General features: G+C 41.1%; 1 protein-coding gene across 1 annotated transcript; it reads left to right on the forward strand.

Annotated features, from left to right (window-relative positions):
• The first annotated feature begins 2,332 nt into the window (after nucleotides 1–2,332).
• LOC148565899 (uncharacterized) lies at nucleotides 2,333–2,944 on the forward strand. The gene has a single exon (XM_088487287.1). It carries the CDS (start codon nucleotides 2,333–2,335, stop codon nucleotides 2,942–2,944), a length of 612 nt encoding a protein of 203 aa, XP_088343413.1.
• The last annotated feature ends 17,672 nt before the right edge of the window (nucleotides 2,945–20,616 follow it).

The following is a 20,616-nucleotide window of genomic DNA, read 5'->3' on the forward strand; positions in this document are numbered from 1 at the left end:
AAGATAATAATTAATAATAAAAACCATAAATTCCACTGAATTTAAAATATTAAGTTATACTTTTACACTGAAGTTGCAATTCTTTTGTTGCATTATTCAACTTTACAGATAATATTATATGTTTTCATAATCATATATTTAAAATCAAATTCTAACGATCGTAAAGTATATTTGCGATAGATATAATAAAGAAAAGTAACGAAAATAATTTTATGGTTTTACAAAAAATAATATACATTAATGTTTTGAAATTATTATTTAAGAGGACATTTCATTTTTATTAGTTTTCTTTATATATATATATACTCTTAAGAAAAAAGGGTATTTTGGTCATAATAAAATAAATGGATTAAACTGTACCTTATCTTACTTCTATAAGAGAAGGGTTAGAAATGAGAAAATTCTGGAAGTTAATTAATATTACATATTTAATATTACCACTTAATATTTTGTTTATATTCTAGTAAAAAAATATAGCCAGACTCAAAATAAATAGAAATTTGTTCAAGAGATTTAATTACTATACCTATCCGACCTCATAGAGGTCGGACGCGACGACGACAATTTAACTCTACTTATTCGAATAAGTAACTAATTCCTAAGATATCTCTTACTTATTTAGAAGGGAAATCTCAACAACTTCCTTAGAAAAGGAGAATAGTTATCCACCATTAAAAGTGGAACTACTTTAAAAGATGGTTATCAATTCTATTATAAATACACTGACACCCTCAGGTATATTCAGAATCTAATCTACTAAATACCTGCCTAAAACCCTTGCTAACTTAAGTATCGGAGTCCCTTGCAGGTACCACCCTCCACCTCCTCACGAGGAACTCGGACGACGACATCTTGACACAGTAGACGTCAGACGTTGCCCCAAAGGAGTCTGGACCTCACGTTCAAGTCCAAAAGCAACCTAGTTTCAGATAACCCACGGAACATTAGCGTCGTTGCCGGAGACCTAGAAATCTACACTCAACCATGGAGGACAATTAGTTTGAAGACAGACACACAGTGTCTGAATCATAACCGAAACCTCGTTATGATGACTGAGCACTCATAATACCTCCACGACATGATATAACAAGTAAGCCTAGTGGAGAGAGAACATCAAGAAATCTACAACCCCGGAAAATCTATTCAGAAGTACATCCATCCGAAAATGAGGACCTTCTGCACCCAACCGAAATTTGACATCACGGTCGCGACTAGAGCAACTCAAACAAAAGATAGAGCGATAAAGAGAAGCCAAAAGAGACCTATGAAAGGAAGTACGACATCAAAGGGAACTAGAAGAAAAACTTCTGAAATTGGAAGCTGATCTATGACATTGGAGTAATCATGCAGATCGAGAAAAAAATTCTTTGGGTGGGGAAGATCCGTTCAAGAAGAGATCATGCAGGCTAAAGTTCCCAAGAACTTTAAAAGCCCCAACATGGACTTCTACGATGAAAAGGCGATCCAAGACAACACCTCAATAACTTCAAAAGTAGGATATAGTTGGTCGACACGTCCGATGTGACTCATTGTAAGGCTTTTTCGACGGCGTTGACCAAAGCAGCAATGAAGTGGTTTGATACCCTACCACCCAGGTCGGTGACTTGTTTTAACGATCTGGAAAGAGAGTTTCTCACCCGATTTTCAATTCAAAAGGATAAACTCAAGTATGCTCCAAGTCTCTTAGGGGTTAAATAAGAAGTCGGAGAGACTCTTTGAGCTTATATGGAAAGATCCAACAAAGCTTTCTTGGAAATACAAAATTTACCTCCAGAAGCATTAATAATAGGGTTAGTTAATGGCCTCAGAGAATGGTCATTTTTCCAATCCATATCAAAATGACATCCAACTTCTTTGTATAAAGTACAAGAACAAGCAGAAAAGTGCGTTAACATGGAAAAAAATTTCCGACTTAGAGAGACAGTTCCAAGGCAAAACCCTCCCTACCAAGCTCAGGATAAAGATAAGGAAGTAGAAAAAAGAGGAATACAGCTCGGAGAAGTCTCGAAGATATCATAACTACACCCCCTATCCAAGTTTCTCTTGTCGACATCTACATGGAATCTACCACACTGAAAAACTTCCACCTTCTCATCCTATTAGGCACAAAAAAGCTGGAAATCAGACAGAATATTGCGAGTATCACAAACTATATAGGCATTCTACTAATGATTACTATGATCTGAAAAATGTTATAGAGAAGCTGGTCAGAGAAGGGCAGTTAGAGAGATATCTTGTCAAAAGGTCGGACAATCCAGGAAAAAGGAAGAGAGGTGATGAAGACGGGGGACGATGAGATAAGCGACCTCAAACCCCTAATAGGAACATACATATGATAAATGGAGGATTTACAGGAGGGGGAGTAACTAAGTCTTCTCGCAAAAGACATCTCAAGGACGTCTACCAAGTCAGTGGAGACTGCGACGTTCCCGACTTGTCCACAATTTCATTTACTAAAGAAGACGCTCAAGGCATGACACCTAGTCATGACCATCCCGTTGTGATCACTATGATACTTGCCAATGCAAACCTCCACAGAACTCTGATAGATCAGGGGAGCTCGGCCGATATATTATTGAAATCTGCTTTTAACAAGCTCAGATTAGAAGAAAAAGAGCTAAGAGCTTATCCAGACAACCTCTTTGAGTTTGGCGACATACCCATCCGACCTCTCGGTTTCATCCCGTTGCATACCACTTTTGGTAACGGCATGAAATCCAGAACCTTGAGCATTGACTACATTGTGGTCGATGTGGCATCGGCCTACAATACCTTGATAGGTCGGACAACCTTAAACCGACTAGTTGCATTCGTTTCCACTCCTCATCTCTGCGTGAAATTTCTGACTTCAAAAGGAATTGCCACTATAAGAGGAGATCAAAAGTTGGCAAGAAGATATTATAATGAAAGCTTGAATCTGCGGGGAAGAATAAAGGGTAAATAAGTCAACACTATTGAGCTTGGCGGTGTCCGAGCAGGAGAAGAACTACGACCGCAACCTGGTGAAAAAATTGAAAAGGTTCAAATCGAAGACCAGGCAGAGAAAACAACAAGTATAAGAGCCAACCTCGGCAAAGAATTAAAAGCAGATCTCATTAAGCTCTTACAACAAAACTCCGACCTCTTCTTCTGGAAAGCCTCCGATATGCCCAAAATACACCTCGACCTTATGTGTCACAAGCTTAGTGTTTACCCAGGATCATGAACTGTTCAACAAAAATGATGAAAGCTCAACCCGGAAAGAGCACAAGTCGTAGAAGAACAAGTGCAACCCTATTAGAAGTCGGGTTCATAAGGGAGGTAAAATACCCTTTGTAGCTGGCTAATGTGGTACTCGTGAAAAAACAAAACGGGAAGTGGAAGATATGTATTGATTATACCGACCTCAATAAAGCCTACTATAAAGATCCATACCTATTTCCGAGCATTGATACCTTAGTGGATTAAGCTTCAGAGTATAGAAACTTGTCTTTTATGAATGCATACTCGGGATATAGCCAAATTTCAATGTATAAGTCAGACCAGGAGAAGACCTCTTACAACACTCCAAAAGCTAACTATTGTTATGTGATCATATCTTTTGGATTAAAAAATGCTGGAGCCACCTATCAACAGCTAATGAATAAGGTGTTTTCATCTCACCTTGGTAAGTTAATGGAGGTCTACGCCGATTACATGCTCATTAAAATAAGAGAAGACATTAATCTCTTGTCTGACTTAGCTGAAGTGTTTAACACAGTAAGAAAACATGGGATGAGACTAAATTCCTCAAAGTGCACTTTTACAGTGGAAGCCGGGAAGTTCTTAGACTTCATGCTCACTCAAAGGGGCATTGAAGTCAATCCGGATAAATGTAAAGCAATATTGGAGATGAAAAGTTTGATTTGTCTCAAAGAAGTCTAATAATTGAATGGAAGGTTAGCAGCCTTATCCATATTCTCAGCAGGATCAGGCCTGAAGTCTCTACCCATGTTCTCAATACTCAAAAAAGGAAGCCGACTTGAATGGACTCAGTAATGTGAACAAGCTTTTCAAGACTTCAAAAATTTTCTGAGTCAACCACCAATCCTCACCTGACTTGTTCAAGGGGAAGATCTCATATTATACTTGGCAGTTGCGAGTAGGGCCATAGCCTCGGCTCTTGTTCGACAAGATGAAAATGGATAGTAACCAATTATCTTTGTTAGCAAGGACGTACAAGGGGTAGAACTAAACTATCAAAAGTTAGAGAAGTTTGCATATGCCCTTGTTATCACTTTCAGAAGGCTCTGACCTTATTTCCAAGCTCATACCATAAAAGTATGAAGTAATCAACCTATAAAACATATCTTACAAAAGATGGATACTGCAGATCGGATGCTACAATAGGCAATAGAACTATCCGAGATTTACTTAACGTATGAAACTCGGACAACAATAAAATTCCAATATTTAGCTGACTTTGTGGCTGGGTATACTGAAACTTAGGAAAGTCCTACAGTCTGGAACTTATATGTAGATGGATCATCCAATAAAGCTGGAACTGGAGCAGGAGTTATTTTGGAGAATGAAGAAGGAACTCGGATAGAATTTTCATTGAAATTCGAGTTTCCAGCTTCCAATAATCAAGCTGAGTATGAAGCTTTACTCCCTGGCTTGAAGCTGGCCAAAGAAGTCAGGACAATAAAGTTAATTATGTTTAGTCATTCTCAAGTAATAGCCTCTCAAGTTAATGGGGCTTATCAAGCTAAAGATCCCAACATGAATAAATACTTAGAAGAAACATAGAAATAATTAGCTCAATTTTCGGAAGCAAAAATTCGACATATAGCTCAAGAATCCAATATCAAAGCTGATGTCCTCTCCAAATTAGCCAGCACCAAGCTAGGGGGCAACACTAGAAGCTTGATCCAGAAAACTCTCCACACACCATCAGTGGCCAAGAAAGTTGACAAGTCGGATACAATGGCTATCTCCAATCTAAGATTAGGTTGGATGACCCCCATTATCGAATATCTTAAATTCGATATCATCCCTAAAGAAGAAAGGGAAGCAAGGAGGCTCTTAAGGGAAGCACAAAACTACACCTTGGTTCACAACGTTCACTATAGAAGAAGAATGTATACACCTCTACTAAAGTGCACCCCAACCTCCAAGACTAATGAAGTCTTAAAAGAAGTCCATAGCGGCATATGCAGAAACCACCTAGGAGCACGAACACTAACTAAGAAAGTGATCCAAGCTGGCTTCTTTTGGCTGACCTTATAAAGGGAAGCTGCTGACTTTGTAAAGAAATATCCACCTTTTCAGAAGCATGCTAACTTCCATGTGGCTCCTCCAGAAGAGCTCATTTGCATCACCTCACCTTCGGTCCGTTCCCACAGGCACCCGGACAAGTAAAGTACCTTATAGTGGATATTGATTATTTTACTAAGTGGATTAAGGCAGAACCTTAAGCAACCATCATAGCTCAAAGAAGTCGAAAATTTCTCTATAAAAACATTTTTACCCAGTTTGGAGTCCCACACTCCATTACCATGGACAACGAAACTCAATTTACCGACTCAGCCTTCAGAAGCTTGGTGGCAAGCCTCAAGATTAAGTACTAGTTCACGTTGGTAAAACACCCCAAGCCAATGGACAAGCAGAAGCTATGAATAAAGTCATTTTGGCTGGGTTAAAATGACGATTACAAGACACAAAGAGAGCATGGGCAGACGAGCTTCCTCAAGTTCTGTGGGCATATCGGACAACCCTCCACTCAACAACTGGAGAATCTCCTTTCCAACTTGATTACGGCATAGAAGCCATGATACCTATAGAAGTCAATGAAGAATCTCCAAGGGTTAAATTCTAGGACGAAGTAAGAAACACCCGACCTCAAAAGGAAGAACTTAATCTCCTCCCAGAAGTCCGAGAACAAGCTCGGGTAAAAGAGGAAGCATTGAAACAAATATTGGCCTTAAGGTACAACAAGAAAGTCATCAAAAGAAGCTTCGCCACAAATGACCTCATATTAAAGAAAGCTGGCTGCAAACTGGAAGAGACCTTACAAGATCATTGAAGTCTTAGAAAAGTGTTATTATAAAGTGTCTGACTTGAAGAGAAATGAGCTCCCAAGGTCATGGCATGCATGTAACCTAAAAAGATACAATAGTTAGGAAGTGCACCTTGCTCCCTGGTACACTTTTTTTTTTTCGATTTCATGATTTTTTTTTTCCGAGAAGGGTTTTCCTGGAGGGGGTTTAACGAGGCACCATAGTAAAGGCTAAAGGTTAATGAAAAACTCTTTGTAGCAACAAAACTTATGTAAATAATTTTTTCTTGATGATAATTTATTTTTTCATTAAGTTTTCCATTCAAACGCACTAATTTAAACTAAAAAAAACTGCGAAAATCATTGTCTGACCTAGGTGGTCGACAAGATGAAGCGACGAGGTACAAATTAGTGTAAGAAGTTATATAAGCAGATCATGGTCTGACCTCATTGACACCTAAAGAGTTAGGCCAAAAACGAAATGTAAAAGTAACTTGTTAAAACCGATTACTTAAAGTCGGAGCATAATTAATTAAGGAAAAATAATATGGACCTTACAAATGAAAGGTTCAAAATAACGGCCGACCTATTTTTTAACCGACATCTTCCGTGAAACAGCAAAAAAAATAATCAAAGTGACTTAACGAAAATTTTTACTAAGTCATGAAAGGCTAAACAAAATAGTTGTGCTAACTAATAAAGGATGATTGAAGAAACATCCATTCATGCAAAAAGCCAGCACATATCCAAGTAAAGAAAGATTTTTTAAGTAGTAAAAACGTTCAAACTAGCAGCTATTACAAAATTGAATTGTTCATAAAGACCCATAAGTCGGGCCATCCAATACTTTGAAACTAAACTAAGATGGAAGGATTTGTTCACTAGAAGTCATGTTAGAAGTGTCTTCGGGCTGTGCGGAGGAGGTCGGGAGAATTTATGGCTGAGAAGTAGCAGGCTCATCGTCCTTACGAGTCGGAAAGCTCTGAGAAGCTCCCTCAACTCGGACTTCCAAAGTCTTTGGGTCGGGCATAAGAATGTCCTCCTCATCATCAAGTGCAGGGACGTTCTTCCCATCAGCCACGACGCTGTTAGGACTAATAAGAGAGAGGTCCACCTTGGGAGCTATAACTCAGAACTGGGTTTTCAAATTCTCAACCAACTCGTCCATTCCATGAGCTATAGTATCCTCCAAATCTACATATTTCTCCCTTGACTTGGTGACCTTATCCACCAAATCCAGTTTTTCCCCGAAGACTTGGTATAACTCTTCTCAGCTTTCTTTTTTAAGCCCTCCACTATGGCACAGGCGGCTTCAGACTACTTTACCCTCTCCTGAGCTTTAAAAAGGTCAGATATCAGGACCTCCTTCTCCCTTTCTAACTCCAACATAGACGCCTGCAAAGATGCCACCTCAGCCTTCAAGTCAGACAGAGATCGCTGGATAGCACCTAGGGGAGTCTCCTCAAGCTGCTTCAGTAAAGCAGAACACACTCCCACCGTCTTAATCCTGCCCCGAGCTAAGACTTGAAGGTGGTGTTTCACATAAACATCATCCATACTAATAAAATTATGTGGAAAGATGTGTTTTTCGCAAAATGTCACTGCGTCAAAGCCTTGTTTGTAAATATCTGCTGATTCAGCAGTCTTGTGCTTTTTGGGCTTCGGCTCAGGATTGGGAGGCGAAAGGGGAATTGTTTGATTACCAGAATGGGAAGGAGGATGGGTCGGGTCAGTAATAATCTTTATCAATGTTGAGGCACCTAAGTCCGACTTAGAGGGAGAAGGGAGATCACCAGATCCACCGGCCTCTTTCAGCTGTATATTTTGGGCAACGACATTCTTTCTAGCAGAACGAAGAGTTTTCATAGTAGCTGACTTAGGAGCCATCTTTTCGGTACAACATCAAAGTCGGGTTACGTCAAGTCACCAAAACAATCAACAAAATCATCTCTTTAAAATGAAAAATAATGCAACCTAGCTCAAACTGGATTTGGCTTGGAGTTTCTAAGTATTTCTTGGTGTCCAGATTAGGAGCTTAGCCCCAACACTCCTGGAATAGAGCGACTACACTCTCCTCAACCTCATCTAAGTTGTCCAAACCATAATTAATAACTCCAGGGTATTCCTCCCAGTACAAACTAGAAAGGGGTTCATCCCTCTCATCAAGAAAGAAAAGTCAGACACCATCGACAGCTTGGACTTTAAAGAAGTAGTTTTTAAAATTATGAAAAGATTCATCAAAAATTGCAAAGACTTTTCTCCCTTGAACAGCTCAGAAGGAGACTCAGCCTTGCTTTTTGGAGCTAAAAAGTTTGGTAAGAACAAAAAGATAAAAGAAAACCCTAGAAAAAGGAGGGATCTCAAGTTCACGACAAAGAAGGTGGTAAATTTTCAAGAAACACTAAGAGTTAGGATAAAGTTGGGAATGAGCAACATTACAGAACTTAAGAATCTCAATTTCAAAGTTGGTAAAAGGAAGGCTAATTTCCAACTTAGTGAAAAACACTCATACACATACATAAAATAGCGCTCCAACTTCTCAAGTTGAGGAAAACAAATCCTCTCTTCAGGAGCAGCAACTACAATTTCATACTTCCTCTCATCCTCCCGGTTTACACACAACTTATGGTGCCTATGAAAGGTCTCAGCATACTCATTATCAATAACAGAAATGACAAAAAGAACAGATACATCTACCCAAGTTAAGTCGGACGGGACCTTAGATGACATGTTGAGAATTACTGATCGAGACATAAAAGTTATACCTACAATACAATAAAAGAAGATCATCACTACAAGTCGGTAGGTCAGCCATTACAGCGTAAGCATTTACACAAAATCAAAAAAGGTTGGGTCGTCATCAACTAAGAATGTTACAATTCTTACAAACCTTTGTATTCTAAACAAACATACAGATACGAAAATAGTGTCATCTTCAATGAAAAACATGCAACCATTTGGGGGCAACATAAAGTAAAACCTCACTCAGTTTTTCAGTGGCAACACAAAAGTTCAAAAAAGAAGCAATTTCTCAAATGAATATGACACAGAACCATCAAATGAACAAAGAATAATTACCAAATCAACAAAAATGAATTCAAAACCAAAAGCACATATCCAGCCAAGAACAAAAGTGCATAAGATAAATGGGAAAGGCGAAAACCAACCTTGAGTGAAAAATGAAACGAAGCACACACAAGCAGCATAACACGAACGTTCCTCTCAAAAGCACGAGCAAAGCCTTCTAGGCCTCAAGATAAAGAAATCTTGAACGCAAGAGTGGTTGCACGAAAGAAGTTGAAAAGATTGAAAGAGGAAAAAATGTTGAGTGCAAATATTTCAGAAAAGAAGCAAAAAAGAAGAAAGAGAAATGAGTTTGGGTATTTATAAGATACCAGTGACAAAAAAGTAATTTTGCGACCCTCATTTATAGCGTATAGTTACCAAAGCAGAACTACGAAAAGACGTAACATCTCGAATTTCAAAATACGTCGAGTATCTGACCTAGCCCCAAGGAAGACAGTTTGTCCGAGCTTATGTTTTAATTTGCCGAAGACCAGTCTGATCTACAAATGCTCGAGTCCGACGTCGTAAAGCTCAGAAACAAGTAGGGACACTGTTCATACCCTGGCCCAAAAATATACCGAGGCCCAAAATGAATAGAAGTCCACTCAAGATATCCAACTAGTACACTTACATGAGGTCGAGCGCGACAACGGTAGTTCAGTTCTACTTATTTGAATAAGTAACACTACAAGAAAATAAGCTTTCTGCCACGCTTTAAAAGCCTGCCGAAAAGTGTAAAAAAGCGTATCGATAGCTTTTCGCCACGCTTTTTGAGCTTTCGGCACGCTTTTGAAAGGGTCACATCTACTAGCGTGCCGGTTGCTTTATCGCCACGCTTTTGTGGGTGTATCGGCACGCTTTTTTTGTTGGCATGCTTTCATCTCTTGCCACGCTTAAAAAGCGTGGCCATAGGTCTTAACCTATAAATACGCTTAAAAAGCGTACCGAAAAGTGCACATATCGCCACGTTTTTAAAAACGTCCCAGAATGTTTGTTTTGGGTACTCTTTAAAAACGTGCCGATAGGAAAAGATATGGCTACACTTTTTAAAGCGTGGCGATAGCCAGTTATACGGCCACACTTTAAAAGTGTGGCAATAGCCTTATAAAATTTTAAAAAAAATCCTTTTTCTTATTTTTACCTGCAAAATATAAATTTTCAATCCTTTTTTATTACCAAACCTACAAATATAGTATACAATTTTTAGTGCAATATAAATCAAACAATAATTAGTGACATAATTTTTGCGATAATTGTTTTATACATTAAAAAACTAATACTCAAATACAAAATAAATCTCGAGTTCAAATTCCAAAACTAAAAATTGAAAAAAAAAATACAGAAACAATACAACTTAAGCTCAGTCTCATTACAATTAGTAGCAAGGTTTTCAACTTCAGCCAGAATCCTGCAAAACCATTCAATTATACTGCATAAATATAAGCTCAGTCTCATTAATTACGAGTAAATTTTCCAACACAAGCTCCTGAGCTAATGAGCATTCACTTAAACAAAGAGAGAACAGAGATATAGTTCTTTGTTCATCTTTTAATGCATGCATATATACATTCATTTTCTACTTGAAACCAATTCTGGAACAAGAAAGATGATCATTCCCATTCAATAAAGTGAATTTACTTGCCAAGCATACTAGAGAGTAATTTAACATGAGAAAAAAGGGATCAACCAGTATGCTTCAAATAATAAATGTATTAAAAGCAGTTCGTAAACTAATGTGACCAAAAAGATATATATCAAGTTTGAAAAAAAAGTGTTAAGACATACTTGGCAAAGTCCTCTAGCTTCTTGCTGAGACCAAAATGATCATAACCATGGCTGCATCAACAAATATCAAAGAAAATTTAAGCAAAACAAGTCAAAGTTTCACAATGTTTGTGATTCAAAGGGGACTAGCTAGAGAAGAATCCACATATATACTCTCCGGGCACTTCTCCAGTCAAGTATGGTGGGATCTTGGATTGGTCCAAGAGACCCTCTGGCAAGAAGATCCTTCTGTCAGGACCTGTCACCAAATGGAAGCAATGATCAGAAACTAGTTTTCTTCCTGAATTGTACAATTAGGGTATATAGAAAAAACTTTGTTAGTTCATTACAAGAACTTAATTAGGACTAATTAGGAGATTATAGGCTATAGCAATAAGTTACCCTCCTCTTACTACTAAGTCAAACTTTGTTAGTTCCTTCTCTTCCTTTCTCTGTTACCATATTTCAACAAATTACATTGTCAAAAGAACACAACCATGTCTATATTCTATGGACTTGTTAGCTACTTTGGTTCTCTCAGTTTATTTGCATATTCTATACTGAATTTCCGCTAAAAAAAATACTTATAATTTAATAAAAAGTAGTTCATGTAGAAGTTTTTCTAGTAACTAGATTAAATATGGTAAAGAATCAAAGAAAGAAAGGATGTGAAGATAGGAGCAACCACTTACCATACCACTTAGTGGTTCATCATTGGCAGGAGTGATAGCAACAGCAGCTTTCTTTGAAGGAGGAGGTAGTGCTGCCTTCTTCTTACCAAAGAGAGCTGTTCATACCCTGGGTCGAGCTACCCGACCTGGGATGATTGGCGACAAAGCGACCGACCTCTTCAGGTCAGGCTACCCGACCTCTTCTCAAAGAGGTCGGCCAAATCAACAGGAGAGCCCAATAAAGGGCCCAAATAGAGGAACACGACCCAAATCCACAGGCCGTCCAAGCCTATAGAGATAAGGGCGGTTCCCTTGAAGATAAGCTTACCTCAACTCAAAAGATAAAGATAAGATAAGATAACTAACTTATCTTATCTAGAAAGGTCACTCTACAACCACTATAAATACACTGGAGCACCCAGGTATAACTCATACTCCGATTCTACATAAAACCTGTTTAATACCCATGCTAACTTAAGCATCGGAGTCTCTTGCAGGTACCCCCCATCCTCCGGTGACCAAGGATCAGAAGTGTAGCCAGTCCAACAAGTCGGACACAACAGCTCCGGCTGCCACCAGCCAGCCGGACACGTCGTCTCCGACCAGTACTGAAGATCTCATCCGAGATCGACCTACAGTTTCAGGTAACCCTCGGAACATTGGCGCCGTTGCCGGGGAACCTGGAAGTCATCCCAACACCATGGTGGACGGCCATGACAACGACCACGATTCAGATCTAGAAAACAGAACGCCGCACAAGAACGCGGACACTATGCTGAAGGATACTCCGGAATCCAACGGGGATAAAAACTCATCAAATCCCGGGGTAATAGAAGCACTTCAAGATCGCTTAAAGCAACTTGAAAAAGAAACCCAACAACAACGAGAGGTTGGGAAGGATCTTCAAAAAAGGGTACGGCGACGTCGAGAACTGGAAGACAAGCTACTGCAATTAAAAGCCAATCTCAAAGCAAAAGTTCCTCGGACCACTCCTGAGGAAGATTCACGCAAAGAACAAGATCCATTCACCAGGGAAATCATGAAAACCAAAATTCCAAAAGACTTCAAACTCCCGGATATGATTTTGTATGATGGTACCACAGATCCCAACCATCATCTCAGCAATTTCAGAAGCAGAATGTACCTCACCGATGCCTCAGATGCCGTTCGCTGCAAAGCTTTTCCAACAACTCTCACGAAGACAGCAATCAGATGGTTCGACAACTTACCCCCAAACTCCAACTCAAACTTTGACGACCTGGCCAAAAAATTCCTAGCCAGATTCTCCATCCAGAAAGATAAGGCCAAACACGCCCCCAGTTTACTAGGGATCAAGCAAGGCGATCGGGAGAGCCTCTACAACTACATGGAAAGATTCAACAAAACATGCATGGACATACAAAGCTTGCCAACAGAGCCCGCCATCATGGGACTCATCAACGGCCTACGAGAAGGACCTTTTAGCCAATCTATATCAAAGAAGTACCCTACCTCCTTAGACGAAGTGCAGGAGCGAGCAGAAAAATACATCAACATGGAAGAAAACGCTCGGTTGGGAGAAACCTCCAAATCCGGGGTCCCCAACCGAGATAAAGATAAAGAGTCCAAAAGGAAAGAAGATCGACAAGGGGAGAAAATAAAAAAATACCACAATTACACCCCTCTCAAGGTATCCTTAGTCGACGTATACAAAGAAGTCTGCCATACAGAGAAAATACCCCCAGCTCGGCCACTCAAAGGCAAAAGAGGGGGAGGAAACCGGAATGAATATTGTGAATATCATCGAATGCGAGGGAACTCCACCAACGAGTGCTTCGATTTAAAGAACATCATAGAAAAATTGGTGAGAGAAGGAAAACTAGATCGGTTTCTGGCCACCTGAGATGATGATCAAAGAAAGAGACGAAGGGACGAAGATATCGGACGAACCGCACGATCACCTCGTACACCAGAAAGACATGTCCACATGATACACGGCGGATTCGCAGGGGGAGGAATCTCCAAATCATCTCGCAAAAGATATCTCAAAGAAGTATATCATGTCGAGGGAAAGGAGGAAGCACCCGACATCCCTGCAATCACATTCACTAAAGAGGACGCATCCGGTATCATCTCGGGACACGACGATCCCATGGTCATCACCATCATACTGGTAAACGCCAATCTGCACCGTACATTAATAGACCAAGGGAGCTCCGCCGATATCTTATTCAAAGCTGCCTTCGATAAGCTCGGCCTAGAAGACAAAGAACTTAAGGCATACCCGAACAATCTGTTCGGACTCGGAGATACCCCGGTACAACCACTGGGATACATATCACTACATACAACCTTCGGAAAGGGGAACCAATCCAGGACACTCAAAATAGACTACATTGTGGTCAACGTGAGTTCAGCCTACAATGCTCTAATAGGTCGGACAACACTAAATCAACTCGGCGCAATAGTCTCGACTCCACATCTATGCATGAAATTCCCAACTACGGAGGGGATAGCCATAATAAAAGCAGATCAAAAGATGGCACATCGCTGTTATAACGAAAGTCTAAACCTCAGAGGCAGAGGAGAAGAGTTTCATGCAATTGAGCTTGGCGGAGTTCAGAGACGAGAAGAACTCCGTCCGCAGCCAGAAGGTGAGATAGAGAAGGTTCAGATCGGAGACACCTCGGGCAAAACAACTAATATCGGCACGATCCTGAAAGGAGACTCAAAAGAATTACAGGTACAATTCTTACGAGACAATGTCGATCTCTTTGCGTGGAAAGCCGCAGACATGCCAGGCAGAGACCCCAAACTAATGTGCCACAAGTTAGCAATCTATCCATAATCTCGGCCAGTACAGCAGATACGAAGAAAACTTGGGCTAGAGCAATCCCAAGCTGTGGAAGAACAGGTACAAGCATTACTGGAGGTAGGATTCATAAGAGAAGTCAAGTACCCATTATGGCTAGCCAACGTCGTCTTGGTGAGAAAATCAAATGGGAAGTGGCGAATGTGCACCGATTACACCAATCTCAACAAAGCCTACCCAAAAGATCCTTACCCACTCCCAAGTATCGACGCTTTGGTAGACGTTTCCTCCGGATATAGATACCTCTCGTTTATGGACGCATACTCGGGATACAACCAAATCCCCATGTATCCACCAGACCAAGAAAAGACTTCGTTTTTGACGCCAAAAGCAAATTATTGCTACATTGTAATGCTTTTCGGTCTGAAGAATGCGGGAGCTACTTATCAAAGGCTAATGAATAAAGTCTTCTCAGATCACATCGAAAAAATCATGGAAGTCTATGTGGACAACATGTTAATAAAGACACAAAGCGAAGAGACATTATTGTCCGACCTGGCTCAAGTGTTCGACACTATAAGGAAGCACGACATGCGACTCAATCCTGCGAAATGCACCTTTGCAGTAGAAGCAGGCAAATTCTTAGGTTTCATGCTCACACAAAGAGGTATTGAAGCAAATCTGGATAAATGTCAAGCCATACTCAACATGAAGAGCCCAACCTGTGTCAAAGAAGTGCAGCAACTCAACGGGAGATTGGCCGCCCTATCCAGGTTCTTAGCAGGATCAGCGATAAGATCTCTCCCCTTTTATGCTACTTTGAGGAAGGGAAAGTAGTTCGAATGGACAACAGAATGTGAACAAGCCTTCCAAAACTTCAAGGAATTCTTAGGACGGCCACCTATCCTATCTCGACCACGAGAAGGAGAACCGCTCATATTATATCTCGCAGTGGGAAGCCAGGCGATAGCCTCAGCACTAGTCAGAGAAGACGAAAGTGGGCAACAACCCGTCTACTTCATTAGTAAAGCGCTACAGGGATCCGAGTTGAACTACCAGAAAATAGAAAAGTTTGCCTACACCCTCATTCTAACGTCTCGACGACTTCGCCCATACTTCCAGTCTCACACCATTAGGGTTCGAACCAACTAGCCCATAAAAGGAATATTGCAGAAAACAGATCTGGCAGGCAGAATTTTACAATGGGCAGTCGAGTTATCCGAGTTCGACCTCCAATATGAAGCTCAGACGGCCATCAAATCACAATATCTGGCTGACTTCATCGCAGAATTCACAGATGCCCTGGAAATTCTCACAGAATGGAATCTCTATGTGGACAGTTCTTCAAATAAGACTGGAAGCGGCGCAGGTGTGATAATAGAAAGCAACCAAGGAACCCAAGTTGAGCTCTCCCTCAAGTTCGGGTTCCCGGCTTCAAATAACCAGGCAGAATATGAAGCATTATTAGCTGATTTGAAGCTGGCTAAAGATGTTGGAACTGAAAAACTCAACATCTACAGTGATTCACAAGTAGTCACCTCACAGATAATGGGGAGCTACCAAGCCAAAGATCACACCATGAAAAAGTATTTGGATAAAACCAAAGAACAGCTCGGACTCCTCGGGGAATATAAGATCTGCCACATACCCCGCGAACAAAATGCCCGAGCTGATGCACTCTCGAAACTAGCCATCACCAAACCAGGGGGCAACAATAGAAGCCTCATCCAGGAAATGCTACAGAACCCGTCAATCTCGGAAGAAGAAAAGATCCTAGCCATAACAGATCGGGATCAAGGATGGATGACTCCCATAATTAACTACCTCAAAGCAGAAACACTCCCCACGGATGAAAAAGAGGCGAAGAGGTTAAAACGGGAGGCTCAGTACTACACCATCATAAACAACACCCTATATAAAAGAGGGATCTCAATACCACTACTAAAATGTGTGCCGACCTCCAACACAAGGGAAGTTTTAGAAGAAGTACACAGTGGTATCTGTGGCAATCATCTCGGGGCACAAGCTCTCACCAAAAAGGTACTGCGGGCAGGATTCTACTGGCCAACCCTACAGAAAGAGGCTATAGAATTTGTAAAGACATGTCCACCATGTCAGAAATATGCCAACTTTCACATCGCCCCGCCAGAAGAGCTCATCAATGTAACCTCACCCTGGCCATTTGCAAAATAGGGACTTGATCTTCTCGGACCCTTTCCCCAGGGATCAGGACAAGTAAAATACCTCATAGTCGGAGTAGACTATTTTACAAAATGGATTGAAGCAGAGCCCTTAGCCAACGCCACCGCTCAAAGAAGCCGGAAATTCATATACAGGAACATTGTCACGAGGTTCGGGGTTCCATACTCCATCACCACAGACAATGGCACTCAATTCATAGACGCAGACTTCAGGAGACTAGTAGCCGACTTGAATATAAAGCACCAGTTCACCTCCATCGAACACCCTCAAACCAATGGACAGGCCGAAGCCGCCAACAAAGTCATATTGGCTGGGTTGAAACGGAGACTACAAGATGCAAAGGGAGCTTGGGCCGAAGAACTTCCACAAGTCCTATGGGCATATCGAATAACGCCACACTCCACCACAAATGAATTACCCTTTCGACTAGCATATGAAGTGGAGGTAATGATCCCAGTAGAGATCGAGGAAGGGTCATCCAGAGTAGTCCACTACAATGAAGAAGCCAACTCTCAACTTCAGAGGGAAGAACTCGACCTACTACCTGAAATCCAAGAAAAAGCTCGGATCAGGGAAGAAGCACTAAAACGTCGGATGGCTTCCAGATATAATCAAAAGGTAGTGCCGAGAAGTTTCGTAGAGAATAATCTCATCTTAATCCGAAATGATATTGGAACAACTCGACCAGGAGAAGAAAAGTTGGCAGCAAACTGGAGAGGACCCTACCGAGTTGTAGAAGTACTCGGGAAGGGCTACTACAGACTGTCCGAACTCGACGGACGAGAGCTTCCCAGATCATTGCACGCCTGCAACCTAAGAAGGTACTACAGTTAGAAAAAGTAAAAAATCTCATTATTGGATGCACTCTTTTTCCTGAAAAGGTTTTTTAATGAGGCACCAAGTGAGACTCAGACACTATCCGACTTATAGGGATGAAAAATTCCCGCATGTATATATTTGCACTTTCTTTTGAATAAAATATATTTTTAAATATTCTACAAACGTCCAAGACGCATTAATCTGAAGCATTCATCGTCCGATTATAAAGCAACAGATCGGCATAAAGTGAAAAACAATTTCACTGCACGATCACGATAAAGACAATCGTCTGATAAAGGTGAAAACGCGATTCACCTAAAAGACGATCTAAAGATAGCAACCACCTTCTACAAATCGGCAAAGATGAACACAGAATAATGTAAGAAGTTATCGAAAGTGATCCGAAAAAGAACCTGACGAGGTCTTATGGATTGCTAAATAATAACTTAAAGACTGGCCGACGTTGAGAAGTCGGACCAAGTCAACCCAAGTTATAAGTAAACCCTGGAAAGAGGTCTGGCCAACCCTATTAAAGAGGATTACTTTAACTTAGAAGGGCCCGACATAACAAAGTCGGCCCAAAATGAAAAAGTTATAAAAGTAATCCCTGAAAGAGACCTGACAAAGGTCCAAAAAAGAGGATTACAAAAATAACTTAGAAGAGGACGACGTAAATAAGTCGGCCTCCTACAGAACAAGTTATAAAAGTAATCCCTGAAAGAGACCTGACAAAGGTCCAAGAAAGAGGATTACAAAAATAACTTAGAAGAGGACGACATAAAAAAGTCGGCCTCCTACAAAACAAGTTATAAAAGTAATCCCTGAAAGAGACCTGACAAAGGTCCAAGAAAGAGGATTACAAAAATAACTTAGAAGAGATTGACCTAACGAAGTCGGTCTCCTAAAACAAAAGTTATAGTAGTAATCCCTGAAAGAGACCTGACAAAGGTCCAAGAAAGAGGATTACAAAAAATAACTTAGAAAAGATCGACCTAACGAAGTCGGCCTCCTACAAAAACTAAGTTATAAAAAGTGATCCCTGAAAGAGACCAGACAAAGGTCCAAGAAAGAGGATTACAGAAATAACTGGAAAGAGGACCAACGTAAAGAAATCGATTATGAAATGCTAAAAATACAAGCAAGAGCGAGAAAACCGAAAAAGCAAGTTGGACCCACAACCTCAAAGGATCCAAGCTACAAACAATAAAGTACAAGGCAATCCAAAGAGGTCAAGCCGCAAGATTCCAACACTCTCAGAAAATAGAAAGAGATACCAAGTCAAGCGCAAAAAAGCATGATATAATCTACAAAGTTATAAAGCTTCAAAGGCCACCAAAATTTACCTAAAAAGGCTAGCAAGCTACTTTTGTTTTTCAAAGTAAAAGTTGCTAGGCAAGCAACTAGAAAATGTCAGCAATTAACAAAACAAAGTTTAAGAGCCCACAAGTCGGGTCAGCTGCATAAATATCCAGAGAGAGATTAGCAAACATCAGGAGCCTTCTTGGCAGCATTAGGACAAGGAGAAGGAGGGCGAGTTTGAATAGGCACAGCATCTACAGTTCCATCCTCCTGGTTCAGAATCTGGCAATCTGGATCAGACACAACCGGAGGAGCAGAGGAGGTCGACACCTTGGCAGAGGACACAGGGGGGATCAACATCATCATCACCCTCATCATCAGGGACAATCTTGCCATCCCTGACAACGTTATCCAGGCTGAAGAGGGCAAGGTCGGCCTCGGGAGTAATGACCCGAACTTACTCCTTCAGGTTCTCGTAAGCAGCAGTCACGCTGCCAACGAGATGACCTTGAAGCTCAGAATAATCTTCTCGGGCACTCTCCAGCTCCCCCCTCAGACGCATCACCTCCCGATAAGACGTAACGTAACTATCCTTATGCATCATTGCCGTATCCTCGGCTAGCCTCACAGAAGCTGCCAGAGAAAGGGAACTCGCCATTTCGTTCTCTAGATCCTTCTCCAACTTGGCCACCTTTAACTCGAGCTCCTCCTTCAGCCCCTTTATCCAGTCGAACTCTCGCTTCGCCTCCTCCATAAATTCTTTGGTGGCATGGAGAGGAAGATTCTGAGCAGTTCGGTACAGAGCAGCCCCCATATACGCCATCTTAACACTGTTTCGGGTCATAAATTCCAAGTGATGAAGGATGGACACATCGTCCATGGAAAGAACACCATAGGGACCGATTTGCTGATCCACAAATTCAATTGCATTAAAATCGGGAGCATCAAGGTTGAAAGGCTCAGCTGTTTTTTGTTTCTTATTGGGAGGAGCGCCAGAAGGAGTGGCAGAAATTGGGTAAGGATCAGCCAGACGAACTCGGGGAGTGGGGATCACCTTTCTCGCCCCAGGAGAACTCGGCATGGACGGCCTCACACGCACTTGGGAAGATCCCTCCCCAGCCGCTTTGGCCGAGATGTTTTTGGCAACAGTCGCCTTCTGTGCTCTTTTAAAAGCCTTCATAGACTCATTATTCTTCATTGCCTCTGCAAATAAAACACAACAGTAAGAAATTAAGCTGCAAGTCGGAAAGGCATTTACAAGCAATATAAAAAGATAATAAAGGGAACGCAAAATACCCAGCTCAGTTTGAAGAAGAGAGGGATTGGTTAAAAATTTCTTTGTATCAAGATAGGGAGGTTGACCCCAATGTTCTTCCAAGACAGTCACAAAAGCCCGCTCAGCCTCATCCAACATTTCCCACGTGTATCTAGACACTCTCACATCTTTTTGCCATTCCAAGGGAAAGGCGGGCTCATCATTTTCATCCAGAAAAAAGGGCCGAGCTCTTTCAACAGCTCGGACCTTGAAAAAGTAGTTTTTAAAATCACGAAACGATTCGTCAAACATGGAAAAGACCTTCTTTCCCTGGGAAGATCGAAAGGAGACCCAAGCTGCCTTCTTTTTTACCACTCCAGGCTTCGTCAAGACAAATAGATAGAAAAAGAGAGATTGCGAGGCAGGAATACCAAAACCATGACACAACAATTGAAAAATTTTTATGAAACCCCAGGAATTAGGGTGAAGTTGAGAGGGAGCAACATTACAGGACCATAATAGGTCGGTCTCAAAATCAGTAAAAGGAAGGGTGATACCCAGCTGACCAAAGAAGAAGTCATAAGCATAGAAAAAAGGGCGATCTCTAACAACCCGAGTAGAGAAACAAACTCTCTCTTCAGAAGAGGGAGGGACAAGTTCATAATTCTTCTCATCACCAGGATTACTACAAACCCTATGAAACTGCCTAAGCTGCGCGCAAAACTCGGAATCA

The sequence above is a fragment of the Arachis ipaensis genome, chromosome B5 (genome assembly GCF_059453495.1).
Source record: "Arachis ipaensis isolate K30076 ecotype BB chromosome B5, ASM5945349v1, whole genome shotgun sequence".
NCBI classification, from domain to species: domain Eukaryota; kingdom Viridiplantae; phylum Streptophyta; class Magnoliopsida; order Fabales; family Fabaceae; genus Arachis; species Arachis ipaensis.

What these genes read in the sequence shown, in the direction of transcription:
- LOC148565899 (XM_088487287.1), top strand. Translation starts at nt 2,333, where the DNA reads ATGATAAATGGAGGATTTACAGGAGGGGGAGTAACTAAGTCTTCTCGC.